Raw genomic sequence first — 16,260 nt, forward strand, 5'->3', positions numbered from 1 at the left:
ATCTTATATTTTATGTTTAAATCTTATCTTTTAGAATTGTAAATTGTTTCTGTTCTAAGTTTCCAAGTTTATTTAAAAATTAGTTATGACTTCTCATCTTTTAATATATATAATTTTTAAATAAGCTCTAAGCTTTTATGGATAATAATCCATAAAGGTCAATACATATAAACACATTATAATATTACTTACTTAAAATCCTTCAATCGCTTTGTCATTCTTCGAATAATACGTTAAGTTATATCGACCAACTAAACTCGTACAACAAATTGTATTATCAGCTACAGATTCTGTAAAATCTACAACAATCTTCATATTCGCTCTTTAATTTAATTTAATTTAACGTACTTCCTTTCACTGCAATTAATCACATACATTGGTCTATTTTTAATCGATTCATCTGGATTATACATTTCTGTATTTCCACTTGTTATACTCTTAAATGTAGTCTAATCTTCATACATCTTTTTTCATACGTCAAGTTTTTCTAGACCGTCTATAATTTGAATTGATTTTGAGTTTAACGTCCTGTTCAGCAGCGAGGCTATATGAGACGTGGACCTACTGATTAACGTGGAATCCGAACCACATGAGCTCCCGCCGGGAATCGAACCCGGGCCTCCCACGCCAAAGGCGCGTACGCTAACCGCTTAGCCACGGAGGAGCTCTCGTCTATAATTTCTAAGACCGTCTATTATCTTTTGGAAAGACCTCATTTCGACCATTCTTAAGATAAATATTTCTAAAACCTTACAATGATCGAATTTACTATTATATTTCGTTTGATCTGAGCTTTCGTTTATTGAAATGTTACAATTACAAAATCAGGCATATCAAATGTTCTCGAATTAAATTGAGTAATTACATCAAGCTCAAAAGGATGAACCAGATACTGCTTTTCAGATGCATTGATAAATGTTAAATGAAATTATTATTTTGGGCTTTTTAAATATATTTAATTCAAATTTTACCCTCATAATAGTTCATATTCTACTATTTTAATTCTTATCTCCGTACTGTTTATTGTTATTTTTCCATCATGGGTCGCTTTTGCATCTGCAGCTGTTTCTCCCCACTTATGTATCACATCATTAATATTATTAGCATTTTAAAACACAATTCTTAATTCTTCATTCCACATAATCTCTTTATATCATTTGAAAATGCTGGTATCAATCTTAGCGGATATAAAACACTAAATTTCTCTCTTATTCCAAGTTTGCTATCTGTTTCTAAACCAGTTTCTTTAAGTATGATGCTACAGGTTTAAGTACTTTGAAAGTTCCAATTACAGTTTAAGTTATAACAGGTACTTCAATCTTATCTATAATAACTCCATGGTTTTTAGATTTCTATTTGTGAGAAGAAGAATGGAAAGAAATTATCTACAAGTTTTATTGTGTAGTTTGTGACATTTCTTCTTCCAGCTTGAGCACCTACAACTTCAAATTTCATATAACAATCTGCTTTGTGTGGGTGAGTAAATGTACCTCCTACATCAAAATCAAATTCATACCTTTGTTAGACTTATTCAAATTATTAAATGTTTTATTTGCTGTGAAACTTTGTAACTAATATCTTTCAATACTATTCAGTTATTATAGAGAAATTCTTTGTTTTTAAAATACTGTTGTAGTTGATCCACCAAAACCAATCAAACTATAATTTCATCTGTTACTTTTATTTCAATTTGATCTACCTTATATCTTGTTACAGGAGAAAACAAAGGATATACCGGTTCATACTATGCTCTAACTCTGCATTTGTTTTAAATTTTGCTGTACTTCCTGTCTTCTGGGATTTTAATCACTATCAATAACAAACGTACCATCAACTACACTACAATGAGCACTAATTGTTTCAGAAAGAATAGAACTTTGCAAACTTACTACCAATATGTGCCTTTCTCTCTTCAAGTATTTCTGCACAATTAAACCCAATTACTTATATTTCCTATTTTAATATTATTGGATTTCATTCTATTTTTACTCAATTTCTTATACGATCTTCTGTTAATGCTATATTTATGAACTGAGACTTTATATAATCGCTAAAACTCTGTAAGTGTGTTGTCCGCTGGATAATAACATAGTTTTATCTTCACGTCTAATGCATGCATTATCTGTAAATTTTGGAGTTAAATGCATACTATAGGAACATAATGCATACTATAGGGAGTTATTACTCTTGTCAATTCATAATGTAATTTCTTTTTCAAAATAGAAGTATCACTAGTTAACTTAAACATTGTAGCCATTTATTACATAATAAATGAATGAGTATAATTTACCTGAAGATATCCCAAGAAAGAGTGATAAAATTAATTGAAGATACAAAAAGAAAATTACAACACAATTTAAAAAGAGTAAGAGGAAACTACCATGTGTTAAATATGTTTATTATAGATTAATCACTTTATCAGTATTCTTATTTGCAAAAAAGCTATCTAATTCCGTTAAGATTACCGAAAATAGTCCAGTGGATTACTGTAAATTTTCGATAACTCAAACGGCATATTTAGTTGTGTGGTGTACCATGGTTTTTCTGGAATACCTACAAGCACAAGTAGAACAATAAACCATCTGCTGTGGTGGAAATTGTGCTGTCGAGCAATGGTCCATTCCGTGTCTACCACACCAAGCATTATAAATAGTGGCGAGTTGGAATATTTTAGGAAAATAAAATTTCAATTTGTTCGAATGGAAATGTATTAGCCTTTGTATTATTGTGTACAAGTTACAACTCTTAATTCAAACTTTCTGCATGCCTCTTCAAACTGCAGCATCAATTCTCGGTGTGTTATTTAAATAATTGAGAAAAACGATTTAAGTATTCAAGTGCTGTATGTAAGGGAATATTGGGAAAGAGACCACAGAAAATTGTCATAATTACACTGAGTAAACCAGACTTCAAAATACGTTTGAAATTTCTATGGATGATATTTTTCTTTTTAATAAACTTCTTCTCGCCAATTGCTCCTGAGTTTTGCCTTTGTAGCTTCAGGAAAGATACTTAATTTACCTATTTATTCTATTAATAATCGTTATGTTATATCTATTTAATACACAGTTAACTGATGGTGAATGCATAACTATGCAAATACAGCATTTAAGTATTTGTTATGAAATGGTATAAGAACGAAACCTCCTTTTTGAAAACTCGCCTCGGAACAACTGCGCCGATTGAACATGGCAGGATGATATCTTGTCTCAGGCAGGATGAAAACTCGCAATAACAATTTATTCACTGTAGAATGTTCTAAAACTTCACACTCACGTCAATCTTATGATTTCAGTTTACTTCTTTGCATGGTCTTTGTGAGAGTGAGAGTGAAATTCGAATAATTATGGTTGAAGATGAAATAAAAGTGAGTGTAGACCAGCAATTGTATATGGTAATAAGGGGCAAATTTGAAACGAATATTATTTATATGGATTATATACGAATAAAATTTGTTAAGGAGGACTATCCGCAGTTGAGAATTTTCCATTCTCCAAGGTCTTCAGCTAACCTCTTCGTCTTCAATTACAATTTTTGTTTTGATATCATCCATCAATTGTAGCCTCCTTAGCACCTCCATCTCTTTCCTGTAAACCATACAGTCTAGCATGTCCCTCATGATACACTGAGAAAAATCGTATGTGGCGTACTTAAAAACGTAGGTTAAATATGTAAATCCTGAAGTTTTTTAACTTAACGTACAGCAAACTTATAACAGAAAAATATATTTTATACGCACTTTCCGTATGAGTGTTCCGAATAAGTGTACTTTCCGTACGGACAAAAGCACTATACAGTATACAGACTGTCAGAGTCTCACATACGGATGGCCGTTTGTAACATATAGCTGACGTATGTAACATATGTATACGTATGTAATATGCTGAAGAGTGTTAGATGTCAGACATCCTGCAACGGCATGATGAAACATCTAAAGACAGTACATAGATAACGTAAGATCGGTACTGATTTCTGTAGTAAACATATGAATACCGCATATTTATACAATATACCGCTGTCTTGATAACGGATTTTCCTCAGTGTACAGTTCCTTCTTATTCAATATCCCAACTAGTTTCTTTTACTTTTCTCAATAATATCTAAAACTGTTTTTTTTTTCTCCCCAAATATTTGTGAGAACTTTTAATTCGTTTCTCAGTCGACCCAACTGATTTTCTCTATTCTTCCAGTCGTTTTACATCATTATGCATAATGTCCATGTTTGAGCTCCCTAGAGTACGATACTGCACATGAAATATTTTACGAGACTTTTTTCACAATTCTTTTTATTCAAAATCTTACAAAATAGACTTTTATTCCTCCTAAAGACTTCTTTCGCCATTTCTGTCCTTGCTTTTATTACAAGTTCGTACTTCATATTACCACTAATAGTACTACCCAGCTATTGAAAACTATTCATCTGTTCTATTTTCTCCCATTCTATTTCTATATTTGACACCGACCGCTTTCTTTCAGTCACCAGGGCTTTTGTCTTTCCAACATTTGCTTTCATCCTGTATACTTCGTAACCCTTCTTCAAATTTTCTTACATAATTGAAGTTTCTTTTTTAGATTCAGCCACAAGTACAATATCATCTGCAAACCGTATATATGTAATCACCATCCCTCCTACGGAAATGCCGTTTTAATTATGTCGGCTTTTTTACTCTCTTCTAGATAGATATTAAATAAAGTTGGCGAGAGACAACATCCCTGTTGAACTCTCCTTCCAATTTCACTCTCCTCTGTCATTTATTCCCCTGTTCTAACACTTACTTATTGGTTCATTTATAAGTATCTTATGAGTCTTCAATCTTTCCAATACAACCCAACTTTCTTCATAACTCCCAACAACAATTCCCAGTTCACGCTGTCAAAATTCTTTTCTTGATCAATAGATACAACATACTCCTCTTCCCTTTTTCTATAAACCTTTCACCGATTATCCTAAATAGTCCAATTGTATCTTTCGTACCCTTACTTCTCTTGAACTCAAACTATTTCTCCTCAACCTTTTCATTTGTCCTTTCATACAACCTTCTGTTCAGCATCCGAATAGTTCTATTATTCTCACGTCTCTCTTGGTTCTATTTGTTAGCCATCGATATCATGATCGTCTTGAGAAGACTTTTTGGCCGCTCTGCCTTTTCAAATACTTCATTTTTGAGTCGGAAAAATTTTTTCTTTCCCATCTCTCCCATATTTTTTAATTAATTCGATTGGCATATTATCTATCCCACTTGCTTTTCCATTCCCCATCTCGGACATAGCTTTTTCAAACCCATCTCGAAGAATATTAAAACCTTTATCATCCTCGCGTACTGTATTTTCTACTCCGTCATCTAGGCTATATAATCTATCCGTACTCTCATATAAGTCCTCAATATATTCTTCTCCCCGTCCTATGGCTTCACTTCTCTCACCATCTTCCCATTTTTATTTTCTACTGCCATCGTAATATCCTCTTATTTCCTCCAATGTTCCATAGATTTCACTTCCTTGTCCATTTTCACAAATTTCCCAGCTCTTAATAATTCTTCTCTGTCCTCGCATTTTATTTTGCAAAACTCTTCCCTTGCTTTGTCTGTTTTCCTTCGTGACTCGTTGATTAACTTTCTGTATATCTTTCTGTCTCTTTCTGTATCAGCCTGTTTCCACTTCTAACTTTCCCTGTAACATATGTTGTGTATCCCATTGTTTGTTAGCCGTTTTGTTTTCGCGGTAATTAACTTTTTTCTGCAGGCTACTGGATGGAAAGTTTGAGATGCTTCCACCGTCTGTTACTACCTGCAACTATACTTTCCTTGTTCGAGTTTTTCTTCAATTTTTCCACGAAAAGATTTCTTACTTCCTCGTTTTTAAAGTTTTCAGTATTCAACATCTTGTTGGCTACTTTTTCTGCCTACATTGTTCATTTGAATATATACTTCGGCCAGCACAAGGTTATAATCAGAGACAATGTAGGCCCCGGTAAGGGTATTTGCGTCTTCAAGCTATTCCGATACTTGTCCTGAATTATAACATATTCTCCCGCCTTCCGAAAGACCATTGTATACATATTTTCTTTTTGCTATCATCAAACTAGATAAAATAGAGTGGTGATTTCCCGTTGCCCTCCACTCCGTAGTATCCCAACCGTTAAAGTCACTCTGACCACGCCTGGGACTAATGTCCAATTTGCCGTACCAATCACTATGATTTCCGCCAACTTAGCTACTGGAGAACCACTGCCTTCTCCCATAACACTCTTAGTCTGGCTACTCCATTTAGACCAATTCGGTAGGTTTAGCCTCTCTGGTAGTGCACTAACGCCGATATAGCTCTAAAGCTCACCGTAGCAAGCAATCCTCTCCACCCGACACATGTCTTTGTAAAGGTTGTGCTTATCGGGAGGATAGATTTCATTCAGATGAAGAAACTTCTGTGGTAAGTGTTTTGAGATATATACATAGTTTTTTTGTTAGATAATTGAGATAAACGATATCTTTGTATACCTAATAGTAATGCTGTATGATAACGACGCCATCTTTTAAGATAAGAAGAATAGTGAAGTATCCTCTCAATAAACTTTTCCTTACGCTACTAACATGATAGTATTCAGTATGACTCATGAGGTGTCACTCACAATTATAATTAATTCTTCAACTTTACTTTTTGTTTGGATACAAATTTTTCCGAAGATAAGGTATATATTGATGGATGTCATATTGAGTCTTAAGAAAGTGAAATGTTTGAGATAAATTATTACGCGTAACGTTGGAGAAAATCGAGAAAAACTAATTCTGTGACTCTTAAAAGTACATTGTTCGTTGCCAATAATTTCAGTAATAATAAGGAAGAACTATTATCTAATAATTATGTGGAAGGCAAAATAAAAGCAATATTCGGAATATATCTACAGAAATAAGCACGACATGCTTCTTCACATGGTCTCACGTATCAGAGCTGAGTTTTTTTTTACTTCACTTGTATGAAAAAGTCTTAAAGAAATGTACATAGAACATTTATCTTTACTTCAATGTTTTATTGTGTTGATATATTACATTTGTGTAGACACATTACACAATGTAGACGTATTACACAATTCAAGATAAGTTGTATATTTCCCAATTTCCTCTCAAATCTAGAAGAGCCGTTCTGCAAAATACTTGAAAAGAAGCTTAACTAAATCCCCGGCTCGGCTCTTGTTTGACTCGTAAGATACCTCTTCCTCACTTATAGGGACCTCTGCTCGGATCGTACAGTTCCCAGCTTAGATCTGTGAGGCCCGTGCTTGGCTCGTAGAAACCTCTTCTTGGTTCGTAGAGTACTCTACTTGGCTCGTAGAGGGTCCTGCTTGGCTCGTAGAGGCTCCTGCTTGGCTCTTAGAGGCTTGTTGAGCATCCCTGAGCTTCTTTTTGGCGATTTTAGCTTGCAATTTAGCTAGTCCTTTAGGTATTTTGCACGCCATCTTCCTGCTTATCCGGGACGAGAAATTATGCACCTTTTTGATCTCCATAAAATGCTTAGCCTTGTACATGTAGGTCTGAAATGTAATATTTAAAGTAATAAGTTATTTACTTAACTTAGCAAAAGTCTCAGATACAACAATTTACTACTATTTCATACCGAAACACAGAACAACATACCTAATAAAGAGTAATATCAACTTACCAAAGCAAAAATAAATAAATTCACATTATAGATAGATAGATAGATAGATAGATAGATAGATAGATAGATAGATAGATAGATAGATAGATAGATAGATAGATAGATAGATAGATAGATAGATAGATAGATAGACATGAATAAATTCATAGAAAGCCAAGCTTCACTCCAAAACATAATTGGATATTAGCAAAAATGGCAATATTGATAATTATGTTTAATTATGCAGTTTGAAAGGTCGAAAAAGAGTTTATGCACTTGGAGAAATAGGCTACTATACGTAAATGTACAACGAAAGCTAAAATCTTCAATTAAAATTATCGTGACTCAGCCAATTTTGTTTCATAACCTGACCATTTCATAAAAGTAATGCAAGAATCACAAACAACAAAAAAATATTATGAAACGACTAACTACAAATTTAAAATATTTTTCACTCTCGAGTGACGTTAGGGGAAAATAAATTACGGTGGTCGTGAACAAAATCGAATTCAAGATTTCAATGGATTTATACGTTTCATGGCCCCTACAACCGCAAAAAGTTATTTTTTATGTCCGTTTGTCCCGATGAAAATGTGTTTACTTGCTTAGAGGACGTACCGTTCAACGTGTCCGCACCAAATTATAAACTTAAAGATTTTATAAGATTTTCTCGGAGAATTTTTCCAATTTTCTTCCTCCATCCAAAATTTAGGGTAGTTTACTGAAGGGTGAAATAAAAAAAAACTGCTACTTTCTCGAAAACAAGTCAAACGATTCCGTTTACATTTCATACATCAATATTTTATTAGCAACGTCATAGTGTGGTATAAGTCATTTCTTTGGGAAAAATTCAGAAAGATTAGTTTACCTTTGGGTGTGTTTATCCGGATGATTTTCTCAAAAACGACTCAGGTATTTTATTCATATTTTACAAATAAATGACCCACTATGAATCCTATAATATTTTATAAATCCCATTGTATTGAAAAATTCATAGGAGGTGGTTTGTTCTCGGGGTGAGTTTTTACTGAACGATTACCTCAAAAAAGACTCAGATAATTTTGTTAATATTTCATGAATAAATGTTCCATTGAAACAACTACAATATAATATAAATAATTTTTCATTCACAATTTAGGAGGATATTTTCCTAAGGGTGAGATTTTTCTGTATGACTTTCTCAAGAACAATTCTGGCATTTTTCCCTATTCCATAAATATACGATTCACTACGAAACGTACAATATGGTATAAATCATTTTCTCTTAAAAATCACAAAGGGTAGTTTACTCTTGCGGTGAGTTCTTCGTCGATGATTTTCTTCAGAACGACTCAATCATTTTTGATCATACTTCACAAATAAATACTCCATTAAGAAACCTATAATATGATACAAATAATATTTCATTACAAATTCCTCAAATGATTGTCTACTCTTGTGGTAATTTTTCCCCGATAATTTTCTTTAAATCCCTGAGACAATTTTGTTCATATTTCATAAATAATCACATGATTAAGAAAGCTATAACATGAGTAATTTTTCATTATAAAACCACAAGGGGTAGACAGCAAAAAATGAGGTGTTGAAACCACAAAACAATTACCACTTTCGCGTGTTACTTGTGTGTTGATTCAATACAAAGCACATCGCCTTCCGAGCATATCAGAAATACTTCGTTACTGGCTGTGAGTATTTGTATTAGGTTTTATTGTTTGGTATGAGCGAAGCTTTACACAATATATTTGGCATTTATGCCAAGTAACGAATAACATTCTGTTTTTCCTGTAATTGGTCACAATAATATTTTTGTAAACCCGTGAATCGTTTGAAAACAGTTACATGAATAGCAATACTGCTATCTGTTTTACTTATCTGTTATATTTATGTCTTAGCACATAAGAACAGAAGATGGTAGAACTGTTACTCATGTAACTGTTGTCATACAATTCACAAATTTACAAAGCTGTTATTGTGACCGATTACTGAAAACAAAGAACGTTATTCGTTGTTTGGTATAAATACTAAATATACTGCGTAAATCTTTGCTTATACCAAACAATAAAAAGCATTGCAAATTCTCACAGATAGTAACGAGTTATTTCGCATATGCTCGGAAGGCGTTGCGGTTGGTGTTCGACACTATCGATCGATATTTCATTCGATCCAAACAGCTGTGACGTACCAGACGTCAGAACAGCTGCATTTTGATTCCTTCCTGTTCCTCATCCCGGATTCTTTCTCTTGCATTACTTTTGAGCTCTGTCCGTCAGACTTATCTAGTCAAGGGCGTCCAGTGCTACGAGTTTGGCAAGTGAATTTATCCAACCTTGACGGCTATCCAAACGGGTCGTCTCACCTTTGCATCGTCTCATCTCATCATTTGATCAGGGATTTCATACACAACCACACAGCATTACGGCTTCGTGCCGCAGGTCTCGGTTTGCTCATGGCGGACTCTGGCAACGCTTCTGGACCATCTCTAGAGTGCAGACACGGAGGTTTACCACCTGTTTTCGTAACTCCCTCCGCTAGCTCCACGAAGGTGGAGAGGCAGAGAGAGCACTGCGAAAGACGCCGCCGAGCCTCAGAGCGCTCAACTACCTCAACAGTGTCTAATGCCTCAAGCAGGCAACGATCTAGATCTCCACTTAGTCAGCCCAGCTATGCCAGCAAAGCACAATCTCCTCCCACTAAGAAGCAACATACCGCCAATGACTCCGATATATCCGACATGGACGCTGAAAATTCCACATCATCACGCCGAGCATCAACTACTACACAGTCCTCATCTGTTCATTGCTTCCTATTGCAGAAATACGATCCTAAGTATTCTAATGAAAAGTTCATTATCCTGCAACTTAGGAAATATCTACCCAGTCTTCCACTCCAGGAAGTTGTCAAAACGCGAAACGGATACATATTGAAGTCCACAGATCCAAATTTCCTCACGACAGTACGCAATAAGGCATCCTTCGAAATTTTTGGTAACACCGCCATCATTACTTCTCTCACTTCTTCTCGACGTAAACAGCCACCTCCACCTAGACGACCTCCGATGCTTTCTGTAGTGATTCGAGGAGTTGATCCTACATACTCAGACGAGGAAATCCAAGCAGAATTACAGTATGAAGGGCATACTATTAACAAAGCCATCCGTATTCGTAATAACACTGGCCCAACTTATATGGTTAGAATCCTCACTTCATCTCAGGACACCATAGATACTCTTCTCACTCAAGGCGCCCTCATATACAAGTGACGACACAGGGTAGAACCCTCTAGGTCGCCTGCACCCTTACCTATTCGATGTGAGCGATGCCAAGCGTATAACAGCCACGCAACAGCCGATTGTAAAAATGCTACTGTTTGTGGTTACTGTTCTGGTCCACATCAAACGCGACTTTGCCCAAATATGGAACTTCCACCCCAATGTCCAACATGTCAAGATAGGCACCCCGCCTATAGCTATAAATGCAAAAACAAACCTAAGCCTGATGAATCACACCTGGAATTAGTTGCTCCACTCCGCACCCAGTCAGCATCAACCAATACTGAAAAACATGTAGATGATCCAGTCACTGTGGGCAAACTCCTGGAATTTCTTACTCTCGCACTTCAGAATATCCACCCCTTCAATCGTCAGCACGTTCTCCAACAACTCACACTTGCCGCTAAATCAACTTTCAATGTCTCACTTTATGCTACATACTCCAATAACTATGTTCATTTTCATACTGCACGATACGAAACAACTGTTTAATCATTTTCTCCTCATGGACTTGTCTTTCTTGTTTCTGAATATCCGATCTCTACCTAAAAACAAAGTCCTCTTCCAGACCCTATTACTCGAAGAACACATTACAGCTTTCCTTCTCAACGAAACCTTTCTGACCAAGTCCATCTCTTGTCGATTTCCTAATTACATCTTACTCCGCTGTGATAACCCACTACCAGCCTTGCGAGCAAATGACGGAGCCGCTGTAGGCTTCCGACACAACATACCATACAGGCAGCAACAATGTCCTATTTTACATTTACCAGAGCACGTCATTACTACTCTGTATTTTAAAAATATCACTATCACTTTGGCTACAATATACATCAGACCAGGCAATCCAATTCCTCTTAATTTCTTCTCTCATATATCAGCTACATACCGCCATTATATCATTCTCGCTGATATCAATTTCCATAGTCGCTCCGCTCAAGACCAAACCCGTTTTACTGATCATATCACAACTCATACGACCGGCGTTCTTCTCGATCTTCCAACGGCCACTCGGCCAATATCAAACACCACTCCGGACATTGCAATTACTTCTAACACGCTCACCACACGCTGCACTGTCACAGTTCTCGATTTACTTGGCAGCGACCACGCACCGTTAAAACTTACATATCATACAGGTCTTGCTTCTCACCAGCATCTCCCACCACCTCGTCTTTCACCCCGCTACGATAAAGCCGACTGGCCGCGTTACCGCACTTACCTCTCTTCTGCTCTTGCACCTTATCAAGCACCAACCACTTCAGATGAACTTAACGCTCAAGTTGATCATATTACTTCTGCTCTCCAACAAGCCTCCACTCTCTACACACCACAAACAGAATCCATACCATATCGTCCAAAACTACCACCGCATTATCTTCCTTTGATTCGTCAATCACGACAAGCTTATCGTGAATATCTCCATACACGAAACCCGGATGCACTTCATCATCACCATCAACTACAGAGAACTGTCCGAAATTACCTTCTAGCATATCGGCAAAGGCAGTGGGTGAAAACTTGTAATAATCTCGCCGACACAAGCCATCCAACCGTGTATTGGAAGCGTTTTAACGCCTTGTGTGGGAAATTTTCCAAGACTCCTTATCCTCTCCTTGTCGATGACAAGCCATTACACTCGGATTTGGAAAAAGCGAACGCATTCGCAGACCATCTTCAAGGTATTTTTACACCTCCTGCACTGGTTACTTCCCGCTCACATCCTGTTGACAGTGTAAACACGGATTCACAGCACTTTCAGCCGGACGCCAACCATCCATTACCACCGCATGTCCTAACTGTACCCATTCAGTCGGATGAAATAACAGCTGTGGTTCAGCGTAAGAAAAATACTGCTCCCGGCTTTGATAGCATAACTTACCGCCACATCAAGGAAAGCCCACCTATACTGCTCCAACTTCTGGCCCTTATATTTACGTTCATACTACGCACTGGTTTCTACCCCACTGAATGGAAAGTTTCAAAATGTCTCATGTTTCCAAAACCTAATAAACCTCCCAGTTCCGTCTCATCTTACAGACCCATCCAGTTAACGTCAACACTCAGTAAAATCTTTGAAAGGATCATCGTCAAACGCTTACATCCATATTTAACCGATCGCCATCTCATCCCGACCCATCAAGCTGGTTTCCGTCCTGGTTACTCTATTAACGACCAGTTGCTTCGTCTCACGACATTAATCACAAACCATTATAACACGATTCAGCCATCCTGTCTTCTTCTATTCGATCTCGAAAAAGCGTTTGATAAGGTATGGCATTTAGCGCTAATTTACAAGCTTGTCAGACTCCGGCTTCCTATGACCTATATTCGGCTCATATATCACTTTCTTGTCTGCCGTCTTACTTACGTTGCAATAAATTCTGCGCTTTCATATCCCATTTCTCTGTTATCTGGCGTTCCACAGGGATCTGCTTTATCACCTCTTTTGTATTTACTATTTGTTGCCGACTTTCCAGACCTACCAAGGAACGTCCATCTGTTCCAATATGCCGATGACACGGCATTTCTTGCCCTCTGTCGCACCGTTCCGCAAATCAATCTTGCACTCCAGGAAGCTATCAATCGCTTTACACACTGGTGCCGGAAATGGAATTTAACAATAAATGCCGGAAAAACACAAGCCATAGTTTTCATCCCACCTCGCAAACGCACAAAAGTCCATCGAAATTCATCTCTTCTTTCATTACAAGTCAATAACGTACCAATACATCCTTCTAAAACTGTCACTTATCTTGGCCTCATTTTCGACCGTCACCTCACTTGGACACCTCACCTCAACTCTGTTAAAACTAAGGCATATAATAGACTTAATTTACTCAAAAGACTAACCGGAACTACTTGGGGTCTCTCTTCCCAGCTTATCCTTAATACATATAAAGTCTTCCTTCGCCCAGTGCTTACCTATGGTTCTCCAGCCTGGATATCAGCATCACCATCCTACTATGCCAAGCTCGCAGTTTTCGAACGACACGCCTTTCGCATCGCTTATCGCATTTCATTACCCAGTCCTACCCGTGATCTTTACTCTCTTATTACATTTCCTGTTCTTAAATTTCACCTAGAAACGCTACGCCGTAAATTTCTCACCGATCGCTACTCTCGTCACCACCCACTACTTCTCGACACTATGCACTACCTTTCACTTCACCCATGCCGACCACGTTATTACTATACCCCTTTGCACCTCCTTTTCACGCTCTATTGTTATACATTGCCCCCTAATGATCTCAACCTAGAACTTTTGGACGACTATCGTATTCATGCTCATCTCCCTCACGTATTTCCTTCATATACTGCACAGTGATTTTCCTTTGTTTACTAACAGGGCTCCCCCAGTCTTCATCAGCCTAGCGTCGCCCCTAGGCAGAAGATAACAGCATTCGTTGATCTAACCTTTCCCTTGTGTTGTGGCGTGCTAGCACTTCATTTCATCCTTCATGTTCATAGCATATACTTATAATTACCATCCTCTATCGTCTGTGTTATGTTTATAGTTTCATAATTTATTTCCATTCTTTTGATTGCATTTTCTTTATGATTTCTCTTATATGTTTATATTATTACTTGTGCATCCACCTGTCAGTATGTTTATGATCGCAAAGATCATAATGTCCATCCATAATCATATATATATAGTGATGTAAATAAATGTCGAAATAAAGCAAAATAAAGATTGAAATTGTAACCATGCACCCCTTAGATCCTCTCCCAATATCCTAGTCCAAACATTTTTCCTTTACATCCCATTCCTAAAAGAGGGCGTACCCCTCTAAGAGGTTGCTAGCTTACGAGCTAGCTTAAGAAAAAAAAGTTGGTGTTCAATTAACACAAGTAACACTCTAATAGTATGCAAAGGTTACCTTTTCATGCGGAATAGACAAAAATAAAATTTTATTGTAATTGGAGCAAGCTTTGAGGTGCTGCAAGTACGATGATGTTGCATAAGTTTAAAATTTCGCGTACATTTCAGCCTCTTTCGCTGATTTATTTGCACTACAAAAAACTTTATGATACTTCTTACATCTATTTATTCATGAAACAAACTTCTGGGGTGGGGAGGTGAAGCGATTTAAATTTATGATGAGGTTTAAAAAAATTAAATCGTAAGTCAAGTATAAGCAAAAAATATATTTTTAAACGAAAAATTACTGTATTCGAAGATAGAATTATTACTCCTTACTCCTTCTTCTTCTGGGGCCGCGGTGGCTCAGTGGTAGAGCGTTTACCTCTGGTGCTTGGGGTCCCGGGTTCGATCCCAGCCCCCGCAAAGTGAACTTTGTGGTGGACAAACACCGTGTGCGTGGGTTTTCTCGGGGTTCTCCCGTTTCTTCCCACTTTCTTCATTCCACCATTTCACTCATTTCTTATTATCGATTTCATTTCATTTTTCCTTCTTCTTCTCTCAAAAAGTTTGTTTCTTCAATAATAACAAATACAATCCATGTTTTTATAGCACAAATGAAAGAAGAGTGAAAGAGGCTGAAATGGAATAAGAAATGCCATATTTGTGAAATTTACCGTCCTAGCGACACATCAAAGCATACTTCGATTACCCTAAAATTTTATTGTTCTGCTTTCTTCCATCAAAAGGCAACTTTTCGCATTATTAGAAATAAAACTTAAAAATTCGAGTTTTTTGACCCTAACCTACAATGATACAAATAATTTTTCATTAACATTTTCTGAGGTGGTTGTTTACTTTTAAGGGTGAATTTTTCTCTGACAATTTTCTGTAAAACCACTGAAACATTTCTTTTTTAAAATTTAAAAATAAATGTTCCATTGAGGAGTTTACAATGTGATATAAATAGCTTTTTAAAAATCAACAAGCGTTAATTACTCTTTTGGTAAGTTCTTCCCGGATGATTTTCTCAAAAACAACTGAGGGAATTTTGTTCATATTTCATAAATAAATGTTCAATTAAAAACATAAAATATGGTAAAAATTATTATCCATTAAGCAATTCACAAAAGGATAATTTTACTTTTGGCAGTGACTTTTCCTCGCACGATTTTCTCAGAAACGACTCAGCCAATTTTCTTCATACTTCAGAAATAAGTAATTTCTAACAACTCTATAATACGGCATGAATAATTTCTCATGAAAAAATCCAAAAATGGTAGTTTGTTCTTGGAGGTGTTTTCTTCGATGTACGAAGTTGTATCAAAAAGTATGGTGAAGTTTGGATTTACTGGAAAACGTGTAGAGATAAATATCTGAAACTGTATCATGTTTGGCACATGGCATCAGACAAACATTCGACAGCACTCACATTACGCTGCAGACATACATTCCAACGTGACACCAAATCTTCCATGCCCTTTGCAAAGAAATG

General features: G+C 36.5%; 1 protein-coding gene across 1 annotated transcript in view; it reads right to left on the minus strand.

Moving 5' to 3' along the window:
* Window positions 1-7,019: 7,019 nt before the first annotated feature.
* The window catches only part of LOC145674366 (signal recognition particle 9 kDa protein-like), a 53,394-nt gene continuing 44,153 nt past the window's right edge, over window positions 7,020-16,260 (minus strand). Inside the window, exon 3 of the mRNA XM_081744327.1 lies at window positions 7,020-7,525. Within this exon, the coding sequence (XP_081600453.1) occupies window positions 7,253-7,525 (273 nt within the window). The 3' untranslated portion in view covers window positions 7,020-7,252. The remainder of the gene's footprint in view (window positions 7,526-16,260) is intronic.

Source organism: Thermobia domestica, chromosome 17 (genome assembly GCF_964235325.1).
Source record: "Thermobia domestica chromosome 17, izTheDome1.hap1.1, whole genome shotgun sequence".
In the NCBI taxonomy this organism is placed as follows: domain Eukaryota; kingdom Metazoa; phylum Arthropoda; class Insecta; order Zygentoma; family Lepismatidae; genus Thermobia; species Thermobia domestica.